The sequence below is a fragment of the Engraulis encrasicolus genome, chromosome 11, assembly GCF_034702125.1.
Source record: "Engraulis encrasicolus isolate BLACKSEA-1 chromosome 11, IST_EnEncr_1.0, whole genome shotgun sequence".
NCBI lineage: Eukaryota > Metazoa > Chordata > Actinopteri > Clupeiformes > Engraulidae > Engraulis > Engraulis encrasicolus.
Genome location: NC_085867.1, coordinates 33,724,563 through 33,748,494, shown reverse-complemented (window position 1 = coordinate 33,748,494; position 23,932 = coordinate 33,724,563). Strand labels below are relative to the sequence as shown.

The 23,932-nt window shown below is 43.8% G+C and overlaps 1 protein-coding gene across 6 annotated transcripts in view; it reads right to left on the bottom strand.

Moving 5' to 3' along the window:
* Positions 1–7,415: 7,415 nt before the first annotated feature.
* znf618 (zinc finger protein 618) overlaps positions 7,416–23,932 on the bottom strand; it is a 40,874-nt gene continuing 24,357 nt past the window's right edge. For 4 of the 6 annotated variants that reach the window (XM_063210507.1, XM_063210511.1, XM_063210509.1 and 1 more), the window contains 9 exons: positions 20,628–20,705; positions 20,105–20,149; positions 19,065–19,142; positions 17,968–18,102; positions 15,927–16,165; positions 14,394–14,573; positions 13,759–14,187; positions 12,881–13,183; positions 7,416–10,038 (listed from right to left, as the gene is read on the bottom strand). In XM_063210507.1, the coding sequence (XP_063066577.1) occupies positions 9,430–10,038; positions 12,881–13,183; positions 13,759–14,187; positions 14,394–14,573; positions 15,927–16,165; positions 17,968–18,102; positions 19,065–19,142; positions 20,105–20,149; positions 20,628–20,705 (2,096 nt within the window). In that variant the 3' untranslated portion in view covers positions 7,416–9,429. The remainder of the gene's footprint in view (positions 10,039–12,880; positions 13,184–13,758; positions 14,188–14,393; positions 14,574–15,926; positions 16,166–17,967; positions 18,103–19,064; positions 19,143–20,104; positions 20,150–20,627; positions 20,706–23,932) is intronic. The other 2 variants (XM_063210508.1, XM_063210510.1) reach the window with 2 other exon arrangements.

Sequence of the window (23,932 nt, the reverse complement as noted above, 5' to 3'; positions counted from 1 at the left end):
GAAAATAAGGACCTCACTCACTTTCCACATCCGCTGTACTACAGCACCTCACGTCTCTACCTTAATTCTATGTCTTTGGCAACAGATGTAGCTCATCTACTTTATATAGTAGGGCCATGGGTAGACATAATTGAAATAAGTAAGGTTTATGGTATGTAAATTACCCAAAAACGTTGCCAAAATCAGCTGATAAAGGCATAAAATGTGTCTACCCTTGACATTAAGAGGCATTTTGAATCTGACTGGCATTTAAAAATGTCACAAATGAATTCAGCATCCTCCAAAATCCCCAAAACCACATCAAAATTGTGTAGATTGGTCAAACTGATCCTGTAATAAGGCCATAAAGGCGATTATGTTAATTTATGCTAATTATGCTAATAAAAAAAAATGCTCAACATTTACAAAGTAGCATCCGGCAGTTTCTATGTACTGGGGACCTATACTATACATTTCCATCAAAAAACTTTGGGGTACCAAACATTTCTGGGTTCACTATAGGGCCCTATGGGCTGGCAAGTAGACTATAGGGGCCTTTGTTGGAATAGTATTGAAATTCCTCACCAAAGCAGCTATGTTTTATGTTCTTGTTTTCACCACATACAGTGGGCTACAGGAATTAGATAGTGTAGTTGTCTTCAACAGAATTTAGCCTTTAACATACCATGTCTCATACTTGTACTGTGCCGTATTTTGTACCTTCAATTCTTTATCCATTCTTAGTGAGGGGATAATTTTCTTGTTATGTTTATTTTCTATAGTTTCTGTAATATTGTATGTGTATATACAGTATGCACCTTCTTTGTGTGACTATATGGCATTGGTTTCTTAAACTTTCCTGTTTTTAAAAACTCTCTCGGCTACACATATCAGGTACTTTGTACATGTGGTGTATGGTCAGGCATAAACCGACTAAAAATATGATCAGTCTCTTGTGCACACACAAACACATCTGAGTGTCTTGAAAAGTGCTGCATAAAATGTATAATTATTGTCATTATTGAACACAAAACAAACAAAACATTAATTAAATACTGATTCCCATATGCTGGGGGTAGTGGTCTTACATCAGCAACAGACAAGAGAGAGAGACAATGACACGTCTTCATCGCTGTTCTTTATTTTATACTGCCTTCCCTTTCCTCCCCCCCGTGGACTCCCTTATAGATGCTAAGTTTAGATTTGTCAGTCCTGTCTATACAGCCCTGCCACGCGCAGGGCCTCTTCAAAATATTTGGGGGCCCTAGGCAAAGAGGCAATTGGTGCCCCCTCTTTTCTCTTCAAACTACTGGAGAGGGGGCCCCCTCGAGACATTTTGATAGGCCCTAGCAGTCCCTCAAGAGACATTTTCATAGCAGTATCATTGCACTTTTCTGTCATCAAAGTTTGGGAGGTTTTGTGTCCCTCACAGAGTTGCCATTGCTGTCATTTGAACACAAGTGGGCCTATGTCACCAGTCATTACCAGTGGGCCCCCTTTCAGCTGGGCCCCCTGGGTAATTGCCTGGTTGTAACAGGCCAGGATAAAGGATCAGCAGGCACCAGCCTATTTATACGCTACTATACATGAATCAGCTCAATCTAATCCCACCTTGCCTGTAGTGTGATTTACCTCTTCCATGCCCGTGTGTGGGGGGGACCTCCTTTTATGGAGTTACCCTATCCTTGAGTGTACTGTACACGTGTTTCAGGCCAGCGTGGCCTGATGGTTAGGGCAGTGGTCTTAAGATCAGAGTCTTGCAGGTACAAATACCTCTCCCCAGTGTTGTAGTCTACGTAGAACGCGGATATACCCACTTCTAAATTTCAGGGATTTCAGTATACCCACTTAAAATTGATTGATCCATTGTTTTGAATAGCACAAATATATACAGTATATCCACTTCAAAAAATGCTCAAATATACAGTATACCCACCATAAAAAGTAGACTACACCACTGCCTCTCCCTGCACCTCCACCCATGACTGAAGTGCCATTGAGCAAGGCACATACTAAACCCACATTGCTCCAGGGAGAGTAACCAATACCCTGTGAAATAACCAAGTTGCTTTGGATGAAAGTGTCGCTTTGGATAAAAGTGTAATGTCATAGGCCTACCAGGTAATATAATGTAGTGTAATGTGTCATACATAGCATAAACAAGTACGGCATACACACCATATTTTTGTACAGGATAAAACCATTAAGACCTAACCGGTCTAAAAAATGTGCAGAATTTTCAAGGCTGTTTCTGGCAATCTGCATAGATGCTGCAGCCGCTCATTAAAGGTTATGTTGCACACAACACTTGGTGTTGATGGGCTAAAACGATCTCCACTTTACCTTTTTATAATGAATTATACTCATGTCCGTGGATTCTCTTTGAGGGGAACTGGATTTTCATCAAGAAGCACTTATCACACAATCGTGCAGTGAAAGCCCAACTGGGAAGCTTCAACTCCTATTGTCATTGCAACACAGCACACAAGGGAAACTCCACACTACTCACAACGAAATTGCATTTATCCATCAGTCGTGCAAAGGGCCAGCCCCCAATGGCACACAAAAGGGAGCAGTGCGGCGGTACAGTACCATGCTCCGGGTACTTCAGTCATGGAGGAGGATGGGGAGAGAGCACCATGGCCCAGCAGGAGTCGAACCAGCAACCTTTGGGCTACAAGTCTGATGCCCTAACCTCTTACCCATGACTATACTATCATACATCCTGTACGGTCCTGTAAGTGCTGCCTTATTTTAGCAAGATGGTGAATTTGGGTGATATGCTGGCTGGCTGACATCGAAGAATGGAGGCTGCAGTAAATGTTGATGCAATGAAGAGATCGCACAGTCCTCTACAATGAAGCCTGTAACACACACACACACACACACACACACACACACACACACACACACACACACACACACACACACACACACACACACACACACACACACACACACACACACACACACACACACACACACACACACACACCATTTCAGCAAATTTGTTAACAGAATAATGGCATCGCAAAGTCCTCTGCAATAAAGACTGTAGCCACACCTACAGTCACCATTTTAGCACATTTGCGTTAAAAGGCATCGCAATCGCAGGCATCGCAATAATGGCATCGCAAAGTCCTCTGCAATGACACCTGCACAGTAACACATGCACAGTGCACAGACGGTCAGACACAGAAACGGCATTTGAACAAATTTGTGTTTAATTAGTCACACAGCACGTAGTAGAGTAGATTAAATAGATTGTGAGGAGGCAGCCAAGACCTAGAAGTCACGTCACTCCTATCGGCTGGCACATGTAGCCTACAGTAATATAAAAATAGTGTTGCTAAAAAAGTATAAACTGGAGTCTACAGCTCAAACAACTTAAACACACAAAGCATGACCAAACTAGGAACTGGAACTGGTGAAGGAGATTTTTAAAAAAGAAAGCAATAAAATGAAAATGAAAGCCGCACACATTTACAAATGTTCTAAGACAGAACAATACTCATGGAAATCAAACATCAGAACAAATCAAGTCAAATGTACAGTATGGACTAACTGCAATGAAAGAAAATTAAATAATTAAAAAAAGTCACCACAACACCACTTCCCACAATCAATTCAGCTCTAGATGCGGTATATAAATTGGCCAACATGCCTTTCACGTATTCCCAAATCAGGACAGAAAGCCTTGGCAAGGCGTTACCGTTACCCCACCCAGTTGGGTCAATTAGCACATATCAAAATGTTTCATATAGCCACCAGGTATAAAAAAATGAGGTATGATGTCAAGACAACTCCCTGTGCTGTGCTGTGCCATTTGTGTGCTCCACATTTGCTACTCTCATGCCCTCTTGTGGCCAATGGAACAACAGCAGGTTATTTTGCATGTACTGAACTTACTGTAGTCTGCAAATGCCTGGTAGCCAAAATTCAGAGGTGGCCAAAGTAAAAGTAGAGGTAAATTTATAGTGCAAGTACTTTGTATAACACTAGCACATGATATTACATAGCGGTTACATCAGCTATTCCATTGTACCTAATGAAGTGGCTAAATGTTGTTAATGAAAAAGCCTAAACACTTAGAAAGGAAAGCCAAAAATGTGACCCAATCAGCACTCTTTAATAACTGTAGACCAATTACTCTGTGATGTCACTTGTGTTAAAAGATTTTTTTTTTTTACTTCTACTTTTACTTGTGCCACTTCCGCCAAATATTGAAAGAAAAAATATGTGGCCTATGGCAAGCCCACAAAATCAACTAATAATTGTTGAATTAAGGACATAAAAATGTACTCATACACATACTCAAATGTTTGGCTTCTATACTTCGGAACATGCATGCGACTGAAAAAAGTCTGAAATAGCCAACAGATACGTGTAAGTGTTTTCCCTTGGCAATTTAGCTATAGATCAACAGATCAACAGTCAGTCCCTCTGTAGCCTGGGAGGCAGGCTGGCACATTGCTTCAAATGGCTTTGCTACCTTTCCTGTCCATTAAAGGTCCATTATCATGCCGCCACTTCAAACACAGACACACTTCAAGCACACCATTCATTGCAGAGGCGCAACCTTATGAAGGAATCAAAAGCTACACGACAAATATGACTGAGCGTCCATGGAAACAGTTTTAGCATACAATAACACAATGTTTTGTATAGTGTCTACTAGTGAATATCTTTAGAAATTAGCAAAATCTGATTGGTGGAGATAATTCAACTTCGCTTTGGGTCCTAAGCGTAGCATGTGTTGCAAATACAGGAAAAGAAACGTTTGGCAAAAAATGACAGAAAAACTGATGGAACAAAAAGAAAAAAAATGTGAAAAAGCAAAACATTAGTGCAATTCAGTGCATGGACTTTGTGACATAGGAACAGACATTTTCTCCAATTTTTGGATTAAGCAATTTCCCAAAACTCAAGTCTCTCTTTATAATGCATGATGTGAGGGTTTTAGTACCATGGCCTGCCACACAATTACCATTTCATATCCAACAAAAGCGCAAAAAAAAGCTGAACAGTTGTGTGGACACAATTATCAAGCATTATCTTAAAAAAAAAACAAAAAAACATCTCATAAGGCAGTATAAACAGCACTGCTCTTGAACATGTACTGTAAGTAGAACATTTAAGCAGAAAAAAAGAGTACAAATAAATAGGCCAAACATGGCAAATCTAAGCTGTGGGATGTCAATCACTCAAAAACAAGGCAGATAAAAACATGTCAGACACAAGGAAGACTGATCTGTGCTCAAATAACACCCGCGCACGCGCACGCACACACCAACTGTCATATGAGAATAATTATGAGGGGAGAAAGCAGAAAGTAAAGTAAGTATTCTTATTCCCACCTAAAACAAAACCTGAAGTTGCTATGCAGCTATAAATAACATGGCAAAATGGAACAGGTGATTTCAACAAGCATCTCTCTCTTTCTTGAGGTACGTGTGTGACCACAGCAGGACTAGATGTTTAGCGCCGACAGCACTTCAGTTGATTCCATGCTTTAGAAAAGACAGAAATGCATGTATGCACCTCATGTGGACTGCTAAACACTTCAAAATCCAAAACGCTGAAAGAAACGGCTTGACTGAGATCTGTAGTCAAATGTGAAGAATAATAAAAAAGGCTGAAGACTTTTGCACTTTTAGACTTTGCAATTTCATAATATCAAGAAATCGTTCTCTGAGGGATGAGAACTGATTTCAGATAGTTACAGACAGGCAGGTAATTACCGTATATGTGACGCATGTTTAACCTTGAGAAAAAGAAATGGCACTGAAAGTCCAGCCCTCCATTTATAATGATTGTACAGATCAATCAATGCACTGCTGTCCGTGGGTATATTTTACAGATATGCAATAAAGCGAGTCTTACCTTTGAGACTAACTTATATCTATAGCATCAATAAAAAATAAAACATGAGACAAAGATCTATGGAAATGGGTCTGTTCATAAAGCGTCACCACAGTGCGACCTCATAGAATGCTTCCAATAAAACTCATCACACCCTTGAGGTTTTGATGCTACAGCTGATCAGGCGTCCCTTGAAAGGGGAGGAGCTTTGTGTCCTTTTTAAAAAAAAAACTAACCATCATACATAATTCTCTCATAATAAGAAACGGAATTCATCACTTTATGGTACCTTTTTCAGTGTAGATTTACATGTACAAACATGTAATATTGTGTACTTTCCCTGTACATGTTTAACCCAAGCCATGATTACAGAACATTGGTGGTTTCCAAACTGGGAGTTGGGACACCTAAGGGGGTCACAGAGGTCCTGCAGGGGGGTTGCGGAGAGAAGGGGACGTCTGCATAAAACCTAGACAATTTCATGCATGTCTATGGCGGCAACATTTAGCAACACAAAAATGTTTTGCGTTATTCATATATCCAAAAGGGGGTCCCGGATTACAAAAGTTGGGGAATCACTGCAGTACTAGGCCTACATGACGTTACATGTTGTTACATAGCTTGTTACACTGTATTTCATTAATGTAACGGGAGAGTAATAAAGAGTAACCCAATGGAACGGAGGCCCAGCTACAGCTAGGTGGCGAGATACTGAGTTATGGGGTGCGTTCCAATATGCAACCTTGCGTCCTCGACTTGTGCTTGTGGCCTCACCCCGCCTCCTGGCCCCTCTTCCGTGGAGAAAACAATAAAGTTTCCCAGCTGTCAGCCTAGCGACAACAACTTTTGGGGGACTGTTTTTCATTCACCATCCCAATTGCAAATGAAAAAACGACTTTACAATTGAGCTTTTGCGAGATATTGAAATTTATTATATGGTTGTGACGTCATCTGTCGAATGCTCCATTCATTTCAACGGGGCTCCCCAACGTTCGGACGTCTGTTATTTTCCGATAACGGACGGGTTGGTCTATAACAGACCGCTGTCAATGGCAACAAGACTTTTCACTGCTAAAGCGACTTTTCAACAAGACTCTAATCAGCTGCTGTGATAGACACCCGTTGTCCTGGCTACCGCTGTCAATGGCAACAAGACGTTCACTGCTAAAGCCACTGGCTTGTATACAAGTCAGTGGCTAAAGCGAATGTTTCATATCACTCCGCAGGGGGTCCGGTCTTTTGTCACTCTAATCAGCTGCTGTGATAGACAACACCTGTTGTCCTGACTATCTAGCTGTTGCCTAGCGGTGTTCCACAACGGCACTGTTTTGTTTTGCGCAGCAACAATCTTAACATTAAATAGGTCTAAAGAAATGTCCCCGCATGTGTGAATCATTTAAGTATATCCATATAATAAGCGGTTTAACTTTCGGCGAGTCGGTCGCTTTGTGGAATAGCAGCACTTCAGAGAGAACAAGACCCCTCCGCTCCGCGTCGGGGTCTAAAGATTCTCTCTGTCGTGCTGCTATTCCACGGTAGCGACCTTCTCGCCGAACGTTAACCCTTACATAATGCTGTTGTCCGTGATGTCATCACGGCGTATTACTTCCTGGTACGAGGCCACAAGCACAAGTGGAGAGCGGAAGGTCGCATATTGGAACGGCCCCATGGTGACTTGACAGGATAGAGCGCTTCACAATTCAGTGCCATTGGAATTCCCTCGCAAGATCAGAATGCATTCGATGGCAGTTGTGTCCAGACATCGGCATATATCGTCGCAAACCAGAAAATAAAACAAACAAACAAACCAAACAATTAAAGACGACGACTGAAAGAGCTACTGAGCCATTTCAGACCAACGTTGTCACTTTTCCGCTTCAGTGTTCTTCAGCCACTGGATTATAAAGCCTGTTGCATGTCTCTTGTGAGGGCAACGGTACTGTAGAAAGAAATACAATCCATAGTCTACATACGTACAGATATAGATATATTTATGTAAATAAATACCATGCAACATTTACTTTACTGAAGAGTTCCTGATCTCGTCCCCAATAATATCCTTTTGCTTCCTCTTCTTGGGTTTCAGTTGTTCTGGTCCAGTCTTGCCAGTTTTCAACAGAAAAGAGCAAAACTTCCACCAGGGCCATAGTTGTATTTACACAGTAATATTAAAACCTCACGAGAGCGAAATGGTGTGAGCGATAGTAGCGAGAGTGAGAGTAGTCACGATCATCACTGACGTGACGGTGTGTGTGTAGGTGTGTAGTCTGTGACAGAGAGAGAGAGAGAGAGAGACATGCGAACAGCTGTGAGGTATACTGTCGGTTGGGGATCCTCCTGATAGTACAGTAAGAGGCGGGGGGCCCTTGAGCAAGGGGGCCAGGGGGGGCTCCACAGCCAATGGCCAGCCCCGATTCCAGCTCAGTGCAGTCAGTGCTTCTGTGTAGACTGGAGGACATGCTGGCTGATGACTGTTAGAGGTGGTGAACATTGTTTTAAGAAAAAGATTTAAAAAAAAAAATCCAGAAATGGGGTAAGTAAAAAAGTAAAATGAAGGAAAAAAATAACGTTGTATCTGTTCATATAAATAAATTCGCCCAAACAAACATTTGATTCCAACTGAACTAGTCGATGTTGTTGCCTAAACGACTTATAAGCAAACAGAAAAGTTCCTTCTGTTAAAAAAATGACTGTCCATGTACTGCGTGTGTGACAGTGAGTAATTGACAAAGGCCCCCAAAGTCTGCATGACAGCCAGACAGACCCACAGTCAGTACCACAGAGAGGCGTGTGGCTATCAGGTCTGGCACCCCTGCTGTGCCTACTGGCTGGACTACCCAGAGTGGCACTATAGAACAGTCATAATGCAAGAGAATGAGGTAATCATAGGGGGGGAAAGACAGAGAGAGAGAGAGAGAGAGAGAGAGAGAGAGAGAGAGAGAGAGAGAGAGAGAGAGAGAGAGAGAGAGAGCGAGCGAGAGAGAGCGAGAGCGGGAGAATGTCAAAAGAATGTTGATAGAGAGCAAAAGAAAGGGGAATAAGAGAGAAAGAGTAAGTGCTACCAAGTGTGTGAAAACTTGACAGCAAGAGAGAGGGTAAGAGAAAGAAAAGAGGGAGCACTAGTAACTACTAGAAAAATGAAATAAAGAAGAGAGAGCTAGATCGAGAACAAGCTAGCCAGAGCTAGAGTGAGAGGTACAGCACAGACAACTGGCGCATTCAGGCCGACTGCGAACCATGTCGGTGCACGTTCCCGAACCTCGTGTTCACGCAGCAGATCGTAGCGTTCGCAGAACTGGAGAGTTGGTTCGCAATACGAAGCGAAAAATGCTTGGCACCAGCATCGTTCTGGTCGGCCTGAAAACAGTAAATGTAGAAAGATTGTTGCGTGTGTGCCTGCATGTATTTGTAATTTGCTGTGTGTCTGTGTGTGTGTGTGTTTACTCACCAAACACCAGTTTATTCACCTACAGTAGTGTTTAAACACCAAGTTATTCACATCCTTAGCAGTCACCTGCTTCTTGCGTGCGTGCGTGTGCGTGTGCGTGTGTGTGTGTGTGCGCGTGTGCGTGTGCGTGTTCATCACTCTCATGCCGTGTTAGCCTTGAGGAACACCAGTTTATTCATCTCCTCAGCAGTAACCTGTTTCTTCCTCTTGAGCGCTAGGCTCTGTTGGCACATGCTAACACACTCCGCCCTGACGCCAACCGCCGGCACCACCAGCAGCCACAGCGCCAGCCGGGCCAACCGCGGGTACTTGTCCAGCGCCTGGGTCCAGTACTGAAACAGGTCCGGCGTGGCGTGGAACAGCGGTTCCGCCAGGTACTGGAACAGCTCCTTACGAGCCAGAGCCTCCTCGGCCGCCTCAGGACCTCCAAGCATACCAATGGAGCCGGGCCCAGAGCCACCCATTACTCCGTCCGCTCCCATGCAGCTGCGCTTGGGCATGGGGGAGCCGTCGCAGTCCCTGTCCTCCATGCCGATGGATCCTCCTCCCAGTGTGCCTCCTCCTCCTCCTCCTGCTGCGACACCACCTCCTCCTCCTCCTCCACCACCACCACCACCACCACCACCACCTCGGCCTCCGCTGCACTCCTTCATGCCGGAGGCCATTTCGCACACGCGACTCATGATTTCGTCATGCTGGTAGGCCAGCGCCGGCCGCAGCTTCAGCTGGGGGTCCAGCACCATGGCCACCTAACAACGCAAAGGTGAGGCAAGGTATTAGGTACAGTGCCCTCCATAATTATTGGCACCCCTGGTTGAGATGTGTTAAAAGCCTTAAAATAAATTCAGTGTTTATTGCAGAAGAATACTGTCACACTGAAAATTGTAGGAAAATGTAGCCTTCAACTCAAATGAATTGTAAGAAAATAAAAAAATCCCTGACTAAAAAATAATTATTTTTCATTAAATCACCTGTTCCACAATTATTGGCACCCTTAACAATTCCCAGGAAATAAATATAATTGAAGCATTTCTGTCATTTCTACAGTAGTTTACAAAGTTTACCAGAGTATGTAGGAACATTTAATTAGTAATTCATCACTTCCTGTTTCCCTGGGGTATAAATATGACGTGACACCGAGGCCATTTCTCTTATCCACTCTTAAACATGGGAAAGACAAAGGAACACAGCATACAAGTGAGGCAGATGTGCGTCGACCTTCACAGGTCAGGCAGAGGCTACAAGAAGATTGCCACTCAACTGCAGCTGCCCATATCCACTGTGAGAGGAATAATTAAGAAGTTCAAAACAACTGGAACAGTGGTAAACAAGCCTGGACGAGGACCCAAGTTTATTTTGCCACCACGCACAGTGAGGAGGATGGTAAGAGAAATCAAAAGATCTCCAAAGCTCACTGTTACAGAATTACAACAAATGGTAGCATCCTGGGGTCACAAAGTCTCCAAATCAACCATCAGGCGCTGTCTACACGCCAACAAGCTGTTTGGGAGGCATGCACGGAGAAAACCTTTCCTCACTCACAATCATAAACGCAAGCGTCTGGAGTTCGCCAAGCGGTATTGGGGCTTCAACTGGGACCGTGTGCTTTAGTCAGATGAGACAAAGATTGAGCTTTTTGGCAACAAACACTCTAAGTGGGTCTGGCGTACCACGAAAGATGCGCATGCTGAAAAGCACCTCATACCCACTGTGAAGTATGGGGGTGGGTCAGTGATGCTGTGGGGCTGTTTCGCTTCCAAAGGCCCTGGGAACCTTGTTAGGGTGCATGGCATCATGAATGCTTTGAAATACCAGGACATTTTAAATCAAAATCTGTTGCCCTCTGCCCGAAAGCTGAAGCTGGGTCGTCACTGGGTCTTTCAGCAAGACAATGACCCTAAAAATATGGCCAAATCTACACAGAAATGGTTCACCAGACACAAAATCAAGCTCCTCCCATGGCCATCTCAGTCCCCTGACCTCAACCCCATTGAGAACCTGTGGGGTGAGCTGAAGAGGAGAGTACAGAGGAGAGGACCCAGGTCTCTGGATGATTTAGAGAGATTCTGCAAAGAGGAATGGCTGAAGATCCCTCTTTCTGTCTTTTCCCATCTTGTGAAACATTATAGGAGAAGATTAGGTGCTGTTTTGTTGGCAAAAGGGGGTTGTACAAAATATTAACACCAGGGGTGCTAATAATTGTGACACACATTATTTGATGTCAAATAATTATTTCTTTATGTGGGATTTTTTCCCCACTGAATAAATGCACTTGTACTGAAGGTTGGATTTTTCTCTTTTTTTCCATTAAGGTCCCATATTATTTAGAAAAAAAAAAAAAAAATTGGAAGCTAAAAAACACATCTCAACCAGGGGTGCCAATAATTATGGAGGGCACTGTATCTATGTAGCACATTTAAAGTTAGTGTACTGGAGACAGTGGGCATTTCTCAAAACCTAGTGTGCGCACTTCCAAGTGTATTCAGCCTAATTAGTCACGCCCAGTGATTGGATACTCTTTATTAGTCACACCCAGTGATTGGATACTCAGTAGAGTAGTTCTTTCAAGAGTATCCAATCACTGGGCATGACTAATTATGCTGATACACTTGAAAGTGTGTGCACTAGGTTTTGAGAAATGACCATTGAAAATGGACTAGGTCCAAAACGTCAGTTGCTCCAGTTTTATCCCCTGGCTTACAATGTACATTTTTCTACTCTTCTAGAGTCTAGTGTGCGTCCTCGTTTTTGTTACTTTTGGTATACGTACAAAGTCATCTAAATATTCAGCTCTTAGCAGACATGTTGTCTTTTGTGACATGTCTGTCTGGTTTTGTTTACTTGGCTGCTGTATTTATCTGTACATCTGTCTTAAAGGTGCACTGTGTAATGTTACCTTTTTCATGAATACTTACCACCACCATCAAATTCTAAGCATTAATTATGACTGGGAAAAATTGCACTTTTCATGCATGAAAAGGGGGATCTTCTCCTCCCTCCAGAATGAAGTGCTCCTTGCTTGCTGCTGGCACACTGAACTTTATTTCCATGGCCCAAAACTTCTATTGAAATGTATTTCATTGGTGACTATTCTAGCCATCATCTCTCACCTGGTGTGCTCGGTCCACCATGAAGTGCTCCTTGAGCGCCTCCCGGAGGTACAGTGGACCACATTTTTTTTAGAACTGGTTATTCTACCTTGCGCACCCCCTTGTATATTTCAATGTGGTTTGCGCACCCCCTAAACGGATGTTTTGGTGTACTTATGGGCTATGGCCACTCAAGTATGGCTTCACTGCACAAATCATTGCATGTTATGCAGAGTCATTTGAGGAATCCTCATTTCCAATGGATTTGATGTTTCTTCCAGCATAAAATTCAGCATACAATTAAAAACTACTTAAAATTCATTAATGATGTGTAAAAACACACATGTCTGCCATTGCTGCAACTCAGCTCACGCACTCCCTTGTGGCAGGCCACGCACCCCCAGGGGTGCATGCACCACAGTTTGGGAAACCCTGTTCTACTCTAACCCTACTCAAAATCTCTGAACTGGTATTGTGTTCTACTCCTGTCATTGCCTCTTACCTGGTGCGCTCGCTCCACCTTGAAGTGCTCCTTGAGCGCCTCCAGGATGTAGTGGCAGAGCTTGCTGCCGGCGCCCGCCTCGCCGGCCTTGGCGGTGAAGAGCTTCTCCAGCCGCAGGTAGACGGGCAGCACCTGCTGCAGGGTGGGCCGCCGCTCGCTGCCCAGTTCCAGCGCCGCCTGCCGCAGGGGGGCCAGCAGACACGCCAGCGTGCCCAGCAGGTGCTTGTTGAGGCCCTGCAGTAAGGGCGCCGTGCTCTTGGAGCGGCCAAACGACTCGCAGATCGCCTCGAAGTTCTCGTGCACCTTCAAATCAACCAATCCACACATCCATCAATCAATCAATCAATCAATCAATCAATCAATCAGTCAATCAATCAATTCATCAATCAATTCATTGTTTTAAAGGGACACTGTGTGGGATTTTTAGTTGTTTGTTTCCAGAATTCATGCTGCCCATTCACTAATGTTACCTTTTTCATGATAAAGGAAAAATTGCACATTTCATACATGAAAAGGGGGATCTTCTCCATGGTCCGCCATTTAGAATTTCCAAAAATAGCCATTTTTAGCTGAAAATGACTGTACTTGGACCTGACCAGGAAACATTTGTTTATTACTTAGTAAACGTTCATGTAAAGATCGAATTTGGCAATAGGCAGCCTAGTTTCAATGAGCAGCATAGTTGCAGTACCTTTTTTGACCATTTCCTGCACAGTGTACCTTTAAATGTATTTTTATAGCACAACATCACATACATACAGATGACTCAAGGTGCTTTCAAACACACATACACATATTCTCGCATTCACACAGCAGCTCTGTGAGGCTGCCAAGAAGGTACCACAGATGCCCGCGTGCACACACACACACACACACACCTTCAGCAGTGCCTCGGCCGTGGCGTCCCAACACGGAGGCGTGGGAGCACTGGCGTTGGATGAGGAGGAGGAGGAGGAGGAAGAGGAGTCGTCCGACAGCGCAGGTTTCCCCACCTCCCCTCCGAGTCCTCCACTTCCCGTCGTCACCCCCTGGAAGTTGGTGGTGCTGGCGATGTCGCGACACGTGGAGAGCAGCTCGCCCAGCTCGTGGAGCCCCCGCGCCTGCAGGCTTCTCCTGCCCAGCACCGCCTGCACCACGGCCCCCAGCGAGCAGCCTGCGCACCGCAGGTTCACCCCTCCGCCCATGCCGCCTCCGCGTCCCCCGCACACACCCTGCGTGGCGGGCCACACCTTGCCCTCGCTCACGTAGACGGTGCGGATCTCCGACATGACGAACTCGGATAACACGTTCTGGACCCACTGCTGTACCTAAAAAAAGAGAGAGGGGAAAAGCTGGGTCACTGGGTCACGGTCACACGTCAATGTTTAGTAAAAACAGGTGCTAATAAAAAATAAGTTAATAAAAAAACTGGCTACATGCCTATGCGTTACGATTTGTATCTTTGTCAGAGCATGCCAGACCATTGCAGTTTTTTTCCTCATTTTTTGTTTTTTTTATACCACTACTGCTGTACCTGTTCGGGGCCTTCCCTCAGGCCGGCCTCCTTCACGCCCAGTACGTAGCGTCGTGGCCGGCCAGACTCCACCTGGTACGCCGTTAGCACGTAGCAGGCGTCAGGCCCCGCGGACTGGGAGTGGCACGTCACCGCAATGCCCTGGGACGAGCTGGAACCCAGTGCGCACGTCACCTTAACCTGGAATAGAATAAAATAGAGTAGAGAAGAATAGTACAATAAAGTAGAGTAGAATACAATAGAGTACAATCAGTGGACAACCTCCCGCCAAGTGACGTGTATGTAGAATACATCTCGTCACATCAGATGTTGAAAAATGTATCAATTGTAGTACAAAGTACAATTTATAATACGTAGAGGAGAGTAGAACAGAATAGAAAATGATAAAATAGAAAAGAACGAAATAGAATGGCTTTTATTGTTGCTATGTGCAAAATGTACACTTTGCATACAGTATGTAGAACTGAAAGATGAATTGAACCTGGAGCACAATTAACATGTTGACCCTGGAAGAACATTTTGTCATTTGCCCTGGCGTACGGTTATTATGTTGACCCAGGAAACACATTTTCTAATTGACCCTGGAAAAGCATTAACTTAATAATAAACCTGGGACAACAGTGACATGTTGACCCTGGGACAACATTTTGTCATTGACCCTAGACTAATGTAAAAGGGGTATGCCAATATTTTGGGGCTTAATACAGTTAAAATCGTTGGCTGGGGTTTATAAAGGTGGTAAAGTGTCTTATTTTTCATGTAAGCCGTTGTCTTGCTTTAAGACAAGTTAAAAGAGGGAGCATGTCGCTAAGCCAGTGAAAGTCAATGCATCCGTGTAGCATGCTACAGTGATCCATTGACTTTCACTAGCTTAGCTACATATTCCCTCTTTTAACTTGTCTTAAAGCAAGACAACGCTTTAACAGAAAAAATAAGACACTTAACCACCTTTATAAACCCCAGCCAATGATTTTAACTATATTAAGCCCCAAAATATTGGCATACCCCTTTAACCCCTTTATGCTGACCCCTACACTGGGTTCGCTCAGCCCTTTCCAGTGAAGGCCCTCCAGCCTAACAACAAACACCTAGCCTGGGCGAAAGCAACTGTTGATTCCGTCAAACAGTCTGGCAAAAGCCAAGAGAAATCCGTCTCCATGGAGGGTGGGAGATTGTCTGATCTTACTCTGCCATTTAAACTCATTGGAGTTCCGAATTCAAATTAAAACCCATACTGTGCTTTATTAGCATGACTGTTACGATACAGCGTCGAAAAAGCTTACAAATAACAAAACAAAAGTGTGACTGCAGTTACCTTAACCAATCAGAAACGGACCTCGCAGGTGAGTTCTGCGTCACCACTCTTAACTGTTTGCTGATTGGCTAAACACTGAGAGAACCGAGCTCGAGGCTTTTGCCAGACGATGTGCAGAGCCAAAATCTTTGGGTGGAGTACATAGGATGGTGTCGCCAGGCTAGCAAACACCTACCACCTTGACTAAATCCCCTTTCAGGGACCTAACGAATACTGACCTTGACCTGGTTGTACATGCGTGGCAGCTGGCGCAGTGCCAGCAGGCTGAGGTCGGTGCCCAGCGCCTCGCGCAGGTTGTAGGCTCCGTGGCGCGAGCCCGTGTCCACCAGCGTCTGGGCCAGCTTCAGGAAGTCCTTGCTGTTGAGCGCGCTCAGTAGACTTAGGTCCGCGCACGTCAAGCGCAGCAGACGCTCCGACACCTGCACACGCTCCTTCTCAGGCAGCAGTCTGTTCTCTGCTGGAGGAGGGAGAGAGGGAAGGGGGAAGGAGAGAGAGGGGGGGGGGGGGGGGGAGAGGGAGAGAGAGGGGGGGGAGAGGGAGAGAGAGGGAGAGAGGGGGGTGCATTTAAATGCCAAAACACCTTTGTTACATACACTTGGAATACAGAATGTGCCATAAAGTGACAATAAAACTACAAAAAATAGAAATAAATATATAGCTTCATATCAATAAAAATACAAGATCGCACAAGAGCAGCAACACAATATCACCACTAGTGTGTTCCTTTTGCTAACCTACTGTATATAGCCATTTTGGCTTGTCCCACCAGTTGACACTTATTGAGGCATCTCTGCACATATTTTGTACTACAAATAAAAGATACAGAGAGAGAGAGAGAGAGAGAGAGAGAGAGAGAGAGAGAGAGAGAGAGAGAGAGAGAGAGAGAGAGAGAGAGAGAGAGAACAGAGACAGACCGAAAGAGATCGAGGGGAGGAGAGAGGTGAGGGGGGAGTGATAGACACAGCAAGAGGGGAGAAGAAAAGAGGTTAAGAGAGACAGATAGGGAGGGTGTTAGAGGCAGAGATGGAGTGAATGGGGAGGTGTGGACAGACGGACAGTGAGAGGAAGAAGGCAGAGAAAGATAAAGAAAGAAAAATAATGGAAACAGAGAAAGAGACAACGACAGAGAGAGAGAGAGAGAGAGAGAGAGAGAGAGACAGAGAGATGAGACAAAAAAAACATCAAAATAGTTGGAAAGAAAACAGCATGATGCAACATGGAGGTCTGTGTTGATACACCATAAGGACGGTGCACAGTATTCTGTGTGTGGGTGCATTTTCTTTTACCTTTACTTAACCAGCCCTCATTTACAAGCCCTGACCAAAATAGCAGTGCAGCACACAGTTAACAGAAAAAAATCGAAAAATTTGGCAATGAACAGCACAGTTTCAATGAGCAGCTTAGTCGCAATGCGAGATTTTACACTGGACTGGCTGCGCACACCGACGCTGTCTGTGCGAAAGGCCGAGTAGAACAAACCAGCCGAAACTAAGCAGAAAGACCTCAATCGTCTCGCTTCCGTTCCGCGACACCTTGGTGTGGAGCCGACTTTATGCAAAAGAAAATGTCTGACACGATGAGTGTGAGAGTGTGAGAGCATTACTAGGGGTGTCATGGTATGCCAATTTAATTTTACAGTTATTGTGAGAGAATTATCATGGTTTGCAGTAAAAAAAAAGTTTTAATATTAAAACGTATTTTTTGTGGAATATGTTCAAAAAGCAACGCTAGCCCTACTCAAACTAAAATACAAATGGGTTTGTTTAATTGTAGAAATTAAATGGTTCAACTCTTGAACAACTTAATAGTAGCAGAGTATGCTTTACAAGAGACACATGGGAAACCCAACCACTCAGAATTATTCACCTTTAATCTGAATGTTTTGAGTGTGGAAATGGTTTTTGAAATTCACACGGTAATTGTCATTGTCAACATTTTCATCATGTTCATCGTGTGTGTGTGTGTGGACCTACGATAGGCAGTGTGGTTCCTCTGTGCAGGGTGTGTGTGTGTGTGTGTGTGTGTGTGTGTGTGTGTGTGTGTGTGTGTGTGTGTGTGTGTGTGTGTGTGTGTGTGTGTGTGTGTGTGTGTGTGTGTGTGTGTGCGCGCGCGCGCGTGTGTGTGTGCGTGAAGACCTACGATAGGCAGTGTGGTTCCTCTGTGCAGGGTGTGTGTGTGTGTGTGTGTGTGTGTGTGTGTGTGTGTGTGTGTGTGTGTGTGTGTGTGTGTGTGTGTGTGTGTGTGTACATGTAGACCTACGATAGGCAGTGTGGTTCCTCTGTGTGGCCTGGGGCTGTGTGGTCTGAGGCTGGGGAGACTTCCACAGCTGCTCCTGGGCCACTGGAGCTGAGCAGGCCTTGGGGGACTCCACTTTAGAGTTGTTCTCAATGTCCGCTGTACAGCGCGCACACACACACACACACACACACACACACACACACACACACACACACACACACACACACACACACACACACACACACACACACACACACACACACACACACACACACACAACAAACCAGAAAACAAGTCACTTTGTGCTCTTCACTTGTCACATACTAGCAGCACATGAAAAAACTCAAGTCATTACTGTACACTCACTCTCTCAGACACAAACAAGTATGTATGGACACAAAGCGCACACAAAAGCACAACGTGTTCGATGGATAAAATGTTTCATTAATGAACACATGTGTCCCAAAAGGCAAATAATAGAGTGGCAAAGAAGCAGCCGGTTTAACTCAAAAGGTGCAAAGAAAGGATATTGGCAGCAGGGATAAAAGACACACAACATTAGTGATGGGCAGAGTGAATACTAGCGTGACTGAGGTGGAGAGAACGCTAACGGCTAGTTGAAGCAGTCACATTAGCAGCTCATGTCACGATTCCAGAATTGAATAATCTCAATGGGTTGTGTGTGTGTGTGTGTGTGCGTGTGCGCGTGTGTGTGTGTGCGTGTGCATGTGCGTGTGAGTGTGTGTGTGTGACTATGTGTGTGTGTGTGTGTGTGTGTTCTCCATTTCAAGCTGTGTGTGTGTGTGTGTGTGTGTGTGTGTGTGTGTGTGTGTGTGTGTGTGTGTGTGTGTGTGTGTGTGTGTGTGTGTGTGTGTGTGTGTGTGTGTGTGTGCGCGCGTGTGTGTGTGTTCTCCATTTCAAGCTGTGCTTTTCTCAAGCCAGCAGGTGTAACAGCAGCACACATGCTCAGATAATCAGATGTTGGGCACTGTGCATAAGACATGTCTGTGAATGAGGTCTGTGTGTACGTATGTGTGTGTGTGTGTTTGTGTGTGTGTGTGTGCGTGTCTTTTAATGCTATATAAAAAGTAAGGGTTTTTTTTCTACAGTGAACTCACCTGCGTGCGACTGCATGTGTTCCATGAGGTTGTTGTAGAACTGGAACTGGATTCCACAGGCCCCGCATGTGTACGGTTCTACGACAAGAACACAAGGGCCACGGACGCACTCAGAACACAGCAACACCAGGACACACTCACACACTCACACGCTCGCTCACTCACTCACTCACTCACTCACTCACAGCAGAAGTGGCAGCAGCAGAACGGGACAGAGGTGGCCTCGGCTTGCCCCAAGTGTCACAAGGGGCTTAGGTTTGCCTATCCGTCACATGCTTGCACAGTGCACGACATACTTATTCCAAGTGTGACTGACTACAGGATATTTCTCCTATCCGATCCAAATCCCACACCTGCTAGTGTAACCTCTAGGTGCACTATGGGGTAGGAAAACACAGTACAGGACCACCACATTACCTCAACATCCCACACTGTTCTTTGGTGGCTTCTTAGGAAAGCTTTGTAACCAGACGAATGACTACCAAATTCACACCTTCTTTATAGTGGCCTATTGGGTTGCATGGACCTGCAGGAGTAGCTAAAGCAGGCCCAAAGCACACAGCACTGGTTCTTGCTGCTCGCTCAGGTGCTACGGTCCAATGCAAATGAGGACAAAGGTGATGACTGGCAAAAAATGACTGCTGTCTGTATTCAAACACCTTTTCTGACACAAAGCATGCATACACTCAGACGTATGCATGCACAAGGAAACGCACACCCACCCTAACCCTTTCCTCTGCCACCACACAGTACGGTAGGCTGCAAACATGGGATTGATGGCCAGAAATGAGATAATGTTGCAAACAAATCATCAATGTGGCTTTATGAAACAGCAAGCATGAGCAATAAAATAAAATAAATATGGGTGACAGAAAGGATGGATGCGGTTTCTATGTGTGTGTGTGTGTGTGTGTGTGTGTGTGTGTGTGTGTGTGTGTGTGTGTGTGTGTGTGTGTGTGTGTGTGTGTGTGTGTGTGTGTGTGTGTGTGTGTGTGTGTGTGTGTGTGTGTGTGTGTTGAGGAGGGAGGAATAATACTTACTCTGCGCTGTAGCAAAAGAGCCAGTCATCAGGGGGCTGCCAGCACCTGTCAGGTGTCAAGGTTCTCATTTAGTCTTTGCTTGCTATTAAAAAATGACCTGCTTTTTAATATTGTGTGAAACTCACCAAACAGACATGTTAGACATTCTGATACAAAATCAAGTTGGCATTTAAGTCTGTTATAGCCATATCAACAGTATGGAATACAGTTGCTAGCAATGCACTTTGGTACAATGTAAATTGCATGTACATATATGTGTAGTAGAAACAGTACTCATTAAAGATAAACATTAACCCATTATTACAAAAATGTAAGTCTTCACCCTTATTTGTCAACCGCCCAAAGACAAAAAGTAAGGGCACAGAGTACAAAAGGTTGAAGGAAGTAGATATGGATCAAGGAAAATAGGGTGAAGAAACAAATGGAAGCAAAGAAAAGACCTAAAGAAAGGGAAAGTCAGAAAGAAAAGGTCAAACTCATGAATCACGCATCAGCAAGGGGGGTGCTGTAAATGAAAACTCACCGCTGGAGTTGTGGGAGTTGGTGCCGTCTGCTGTCAAGGGGGGCATTTTTCCCTCCAATTTTAGAACGAAGGCGCTTTCTGGAACAGAGTGAAATCGAGGCAGACGCAAGATGAGACCGGATGATTGGACACATGGCGTGTCAGGCCAGAGAGAGAGTAGGAGACGGACATGGAGAAATCAGAGTTAAGCATCCCTGCACTCACCAATCACAGACACATGGGCAACATTTGACAGAGGAGAGAGGTAGAGTTCCACCACTCAGTCGAATGACATTTGAGAGAACAGAACAGAACAGAGGCAGGGCGGACACAAATTGCTAAGGAGACTGTGGGGGGAAAAAAAGAAGAAAAGAAATCCCCCTGCACATACACACGTGCGCACGCACGCACGCACACACCGAGATCTGGAACTACAGAATGGAGTTCTAAATGTGTGAACCAGACAGGAGCCACGTCCAGAGCAGTCAGTCATCATGACCTACTTCAACGCTTGCTGTGCCACTTTCTCTCAAGCAGAAAACTTTAAATTATAGCTAGCAAACAAAATGCACAGAGAAATAAGAAACAGGACACAAACGACAAAACAACACACCACTTTTGATTAGGGACATGGCTAGTGATTATTATAATTATTTAATCCATTATTATAATTATATAACTATTCAATAGGCATTATCAAAACTATATTATTATGGGATATTATAGCTGTGTATTACTGATCCGTCGTATCAACATTTAAGACTTCAGCCGTGTGCTTCAGCCACACTGCAGCATATTGCATTCACATGGAATGCGTTTTGTTTGTTGAGGCAAAGCTGAAGCTCATTTTTTCCTCCCCGCACAAAATATGTGAGAATTGAGAACTTGGGGATTGCCAATTCAGTTGCCTGCAACTCTCACAGGTTTCCCATGTTAGGAAAAGGAGCGATGACATAGCTCCAGACATTAGGAGGCAGACTTGAGCTCTGCCTTTTAAGGGGTGGAGAGCAGCCAACGGCCCGGAGCAAAGCTGGGCTTCATTCTCCCCTGCCTTGTAATTGTGAGCAAGGCCCCAAAATAAGACCAAAGAGTTGAAGAGCCTGTGTGTATGTTTTGTTTTGCAGTTTAGTAGTCATGAATATTTCAGTACCGCCACCAATATCCAAGTGTTTACTCTGGCTTGGAAATATACACTTTTCATACATGAATAGGTATGTATAAATCACGAATTACCAATCGTGGACATCTTTGGCTGAAACCTCTTGTTAGAGCAGTACATATTAGTACACATTCACTTTTTTCATTCAAATTTGTGAATGACAGTATATACTGTATTTTGGAAATAAACTACTACTACTACTACAAAAACTGAACACTGAACTTTTCAGTGATTGCTAAATTGAAAAAAAAAACAAACAACAAAAAAAAAAACAGATTCAGAGGCCGACATCCTGGGTTTAGGAAACATCTGCCATAACTTGCTCCCATTTAATCTCGATAGATTAACTAATTAGTAACACAATTTATGAGGAGTGCACAAGCAAAAGGAATGTATAGCTGGGCTTTCTTCGGTACAAAAATAAAGTTGTCAACACTGCTGCAACACAATGACAAGTGTAAGTAAGTGCAAGTGAGCACGCCACTGCAACATCCAAGTAATCATAGTAAGAGCAGGGTGCGTGTAAGAAGAGCACATTTCGAAAATGTGAGTTTCTATAAGCATAGCACAGAATGCATCATGAATTGCAATAGCATGTCGATGGAAGGATTTGCATATAAATTACTCTATATATACAGTAGTGGTACCTACTGTTTCAGTCGATAAACATTTTCACCATGGATTTACAATAGCATACACTATGAAATACCAAGTAGTCAGAAGCTGCTTCAACACAGTGAATATGCGCAATAAAATACCAGCAACATCAAAGAAAAAGAAAAAACACTTCAACCACGCAATGGAGGTAGACATCACGAAGGCACGTTCAGCAACCACTGCATGGGACAACACCAAAATGCAAATATGGACTGGTGCTCTGGAGTACTCAGACTGGACACTTTTTTCTTTTCTATGGAAATATACATACATTTTTGGGCTTATTACACCTCCATTAAACAGGCAGGACCACAGGAGAGACAGGAAATGAGTGTGGAGAGAGTCTGGGAAGGATCAAGAACCGACCTCAGGTCCCTGGCATAATAGGATGCCGCACCAATCCACCGAGTAACGTCACCCTTGGTAGGGAAATTTTAATGTGTTCCAAACATACATCTGACAAGTTTTCATCCCACAAACATATCCAGTAAATTACACCACTACAAAGATTGAATCTTGTAGATTTCAAATACATGCTTGCTATTATTATCGTCATTGTTTTTAATGGTAATTTGTGAGAAGGATAATCTTTTTTTCCCAGTTAGACACCCAACCACACCAACTACTGCTTATTCAGATACAAAGGAAATTTCATATCAATTGAAACTGGCCCAACATCATGGTTCTCAATTTTTCCTGAGCTATTTGGTCCAAACATTCCTCCATGTGTTATTAAACACAAATCAAAATGTCTACTTGATATCTTGTTTAGTTTGTAAAATATGGCTCCTTAAATATGGATGGACTGTGGATGGATAGGCTAAATGCTGAAAAACAAATACACATCTGTACAAACAGACTGAACACTCTTTAGACTTCTTTTTTTTCTTGATATTTTTAAAGTGAGAAAAATGCATGCATGCACATTTTACTCACACAGCTTGAACTATAATAATGAAAAGTATCACACCTTTTTAAAAGTGATATGGAATGTTTTCATTATTTCAGTGAATCTTCAGTGATGAGACGTTGGCTTCCCTCTGCATTATGAGTGGACCAGGTTAATTAGTATATGGTCCGTGGCAGCAGTGTTAATTTTGTCAGCTTTTTTTGATTTAGTCGTAGTCTTAGTCACAATGACGAAAATCAATTTTAGTCTTAGTCATATTTTAGTCATTGCCTTCCCAATTTAGTCTTAGTCTTAGTCTAAATGACGAAAATCAATTTTAGTCTTAGTCAATTTTAGTCATTTTAGTCAACACTGTACATAACAGAACTTCTCCACACACTGCTTCTCTTTTTAACATAAATCATTCACTGGGCAGAATAAACCTTGTCTGCACACTGCTTCTCTTTTTAACATATATCACACTGTGTACAGAATAAAACTTCTTCACACACTGGTTCTCTTTTTCTCTATTTTATTTAACACCAGTGTTAATTTCGTCAGTTTTTAAAATTTAGTCGTAGTCTTATTCACAATGACGAAAATCAATTTTATATTTAGTCA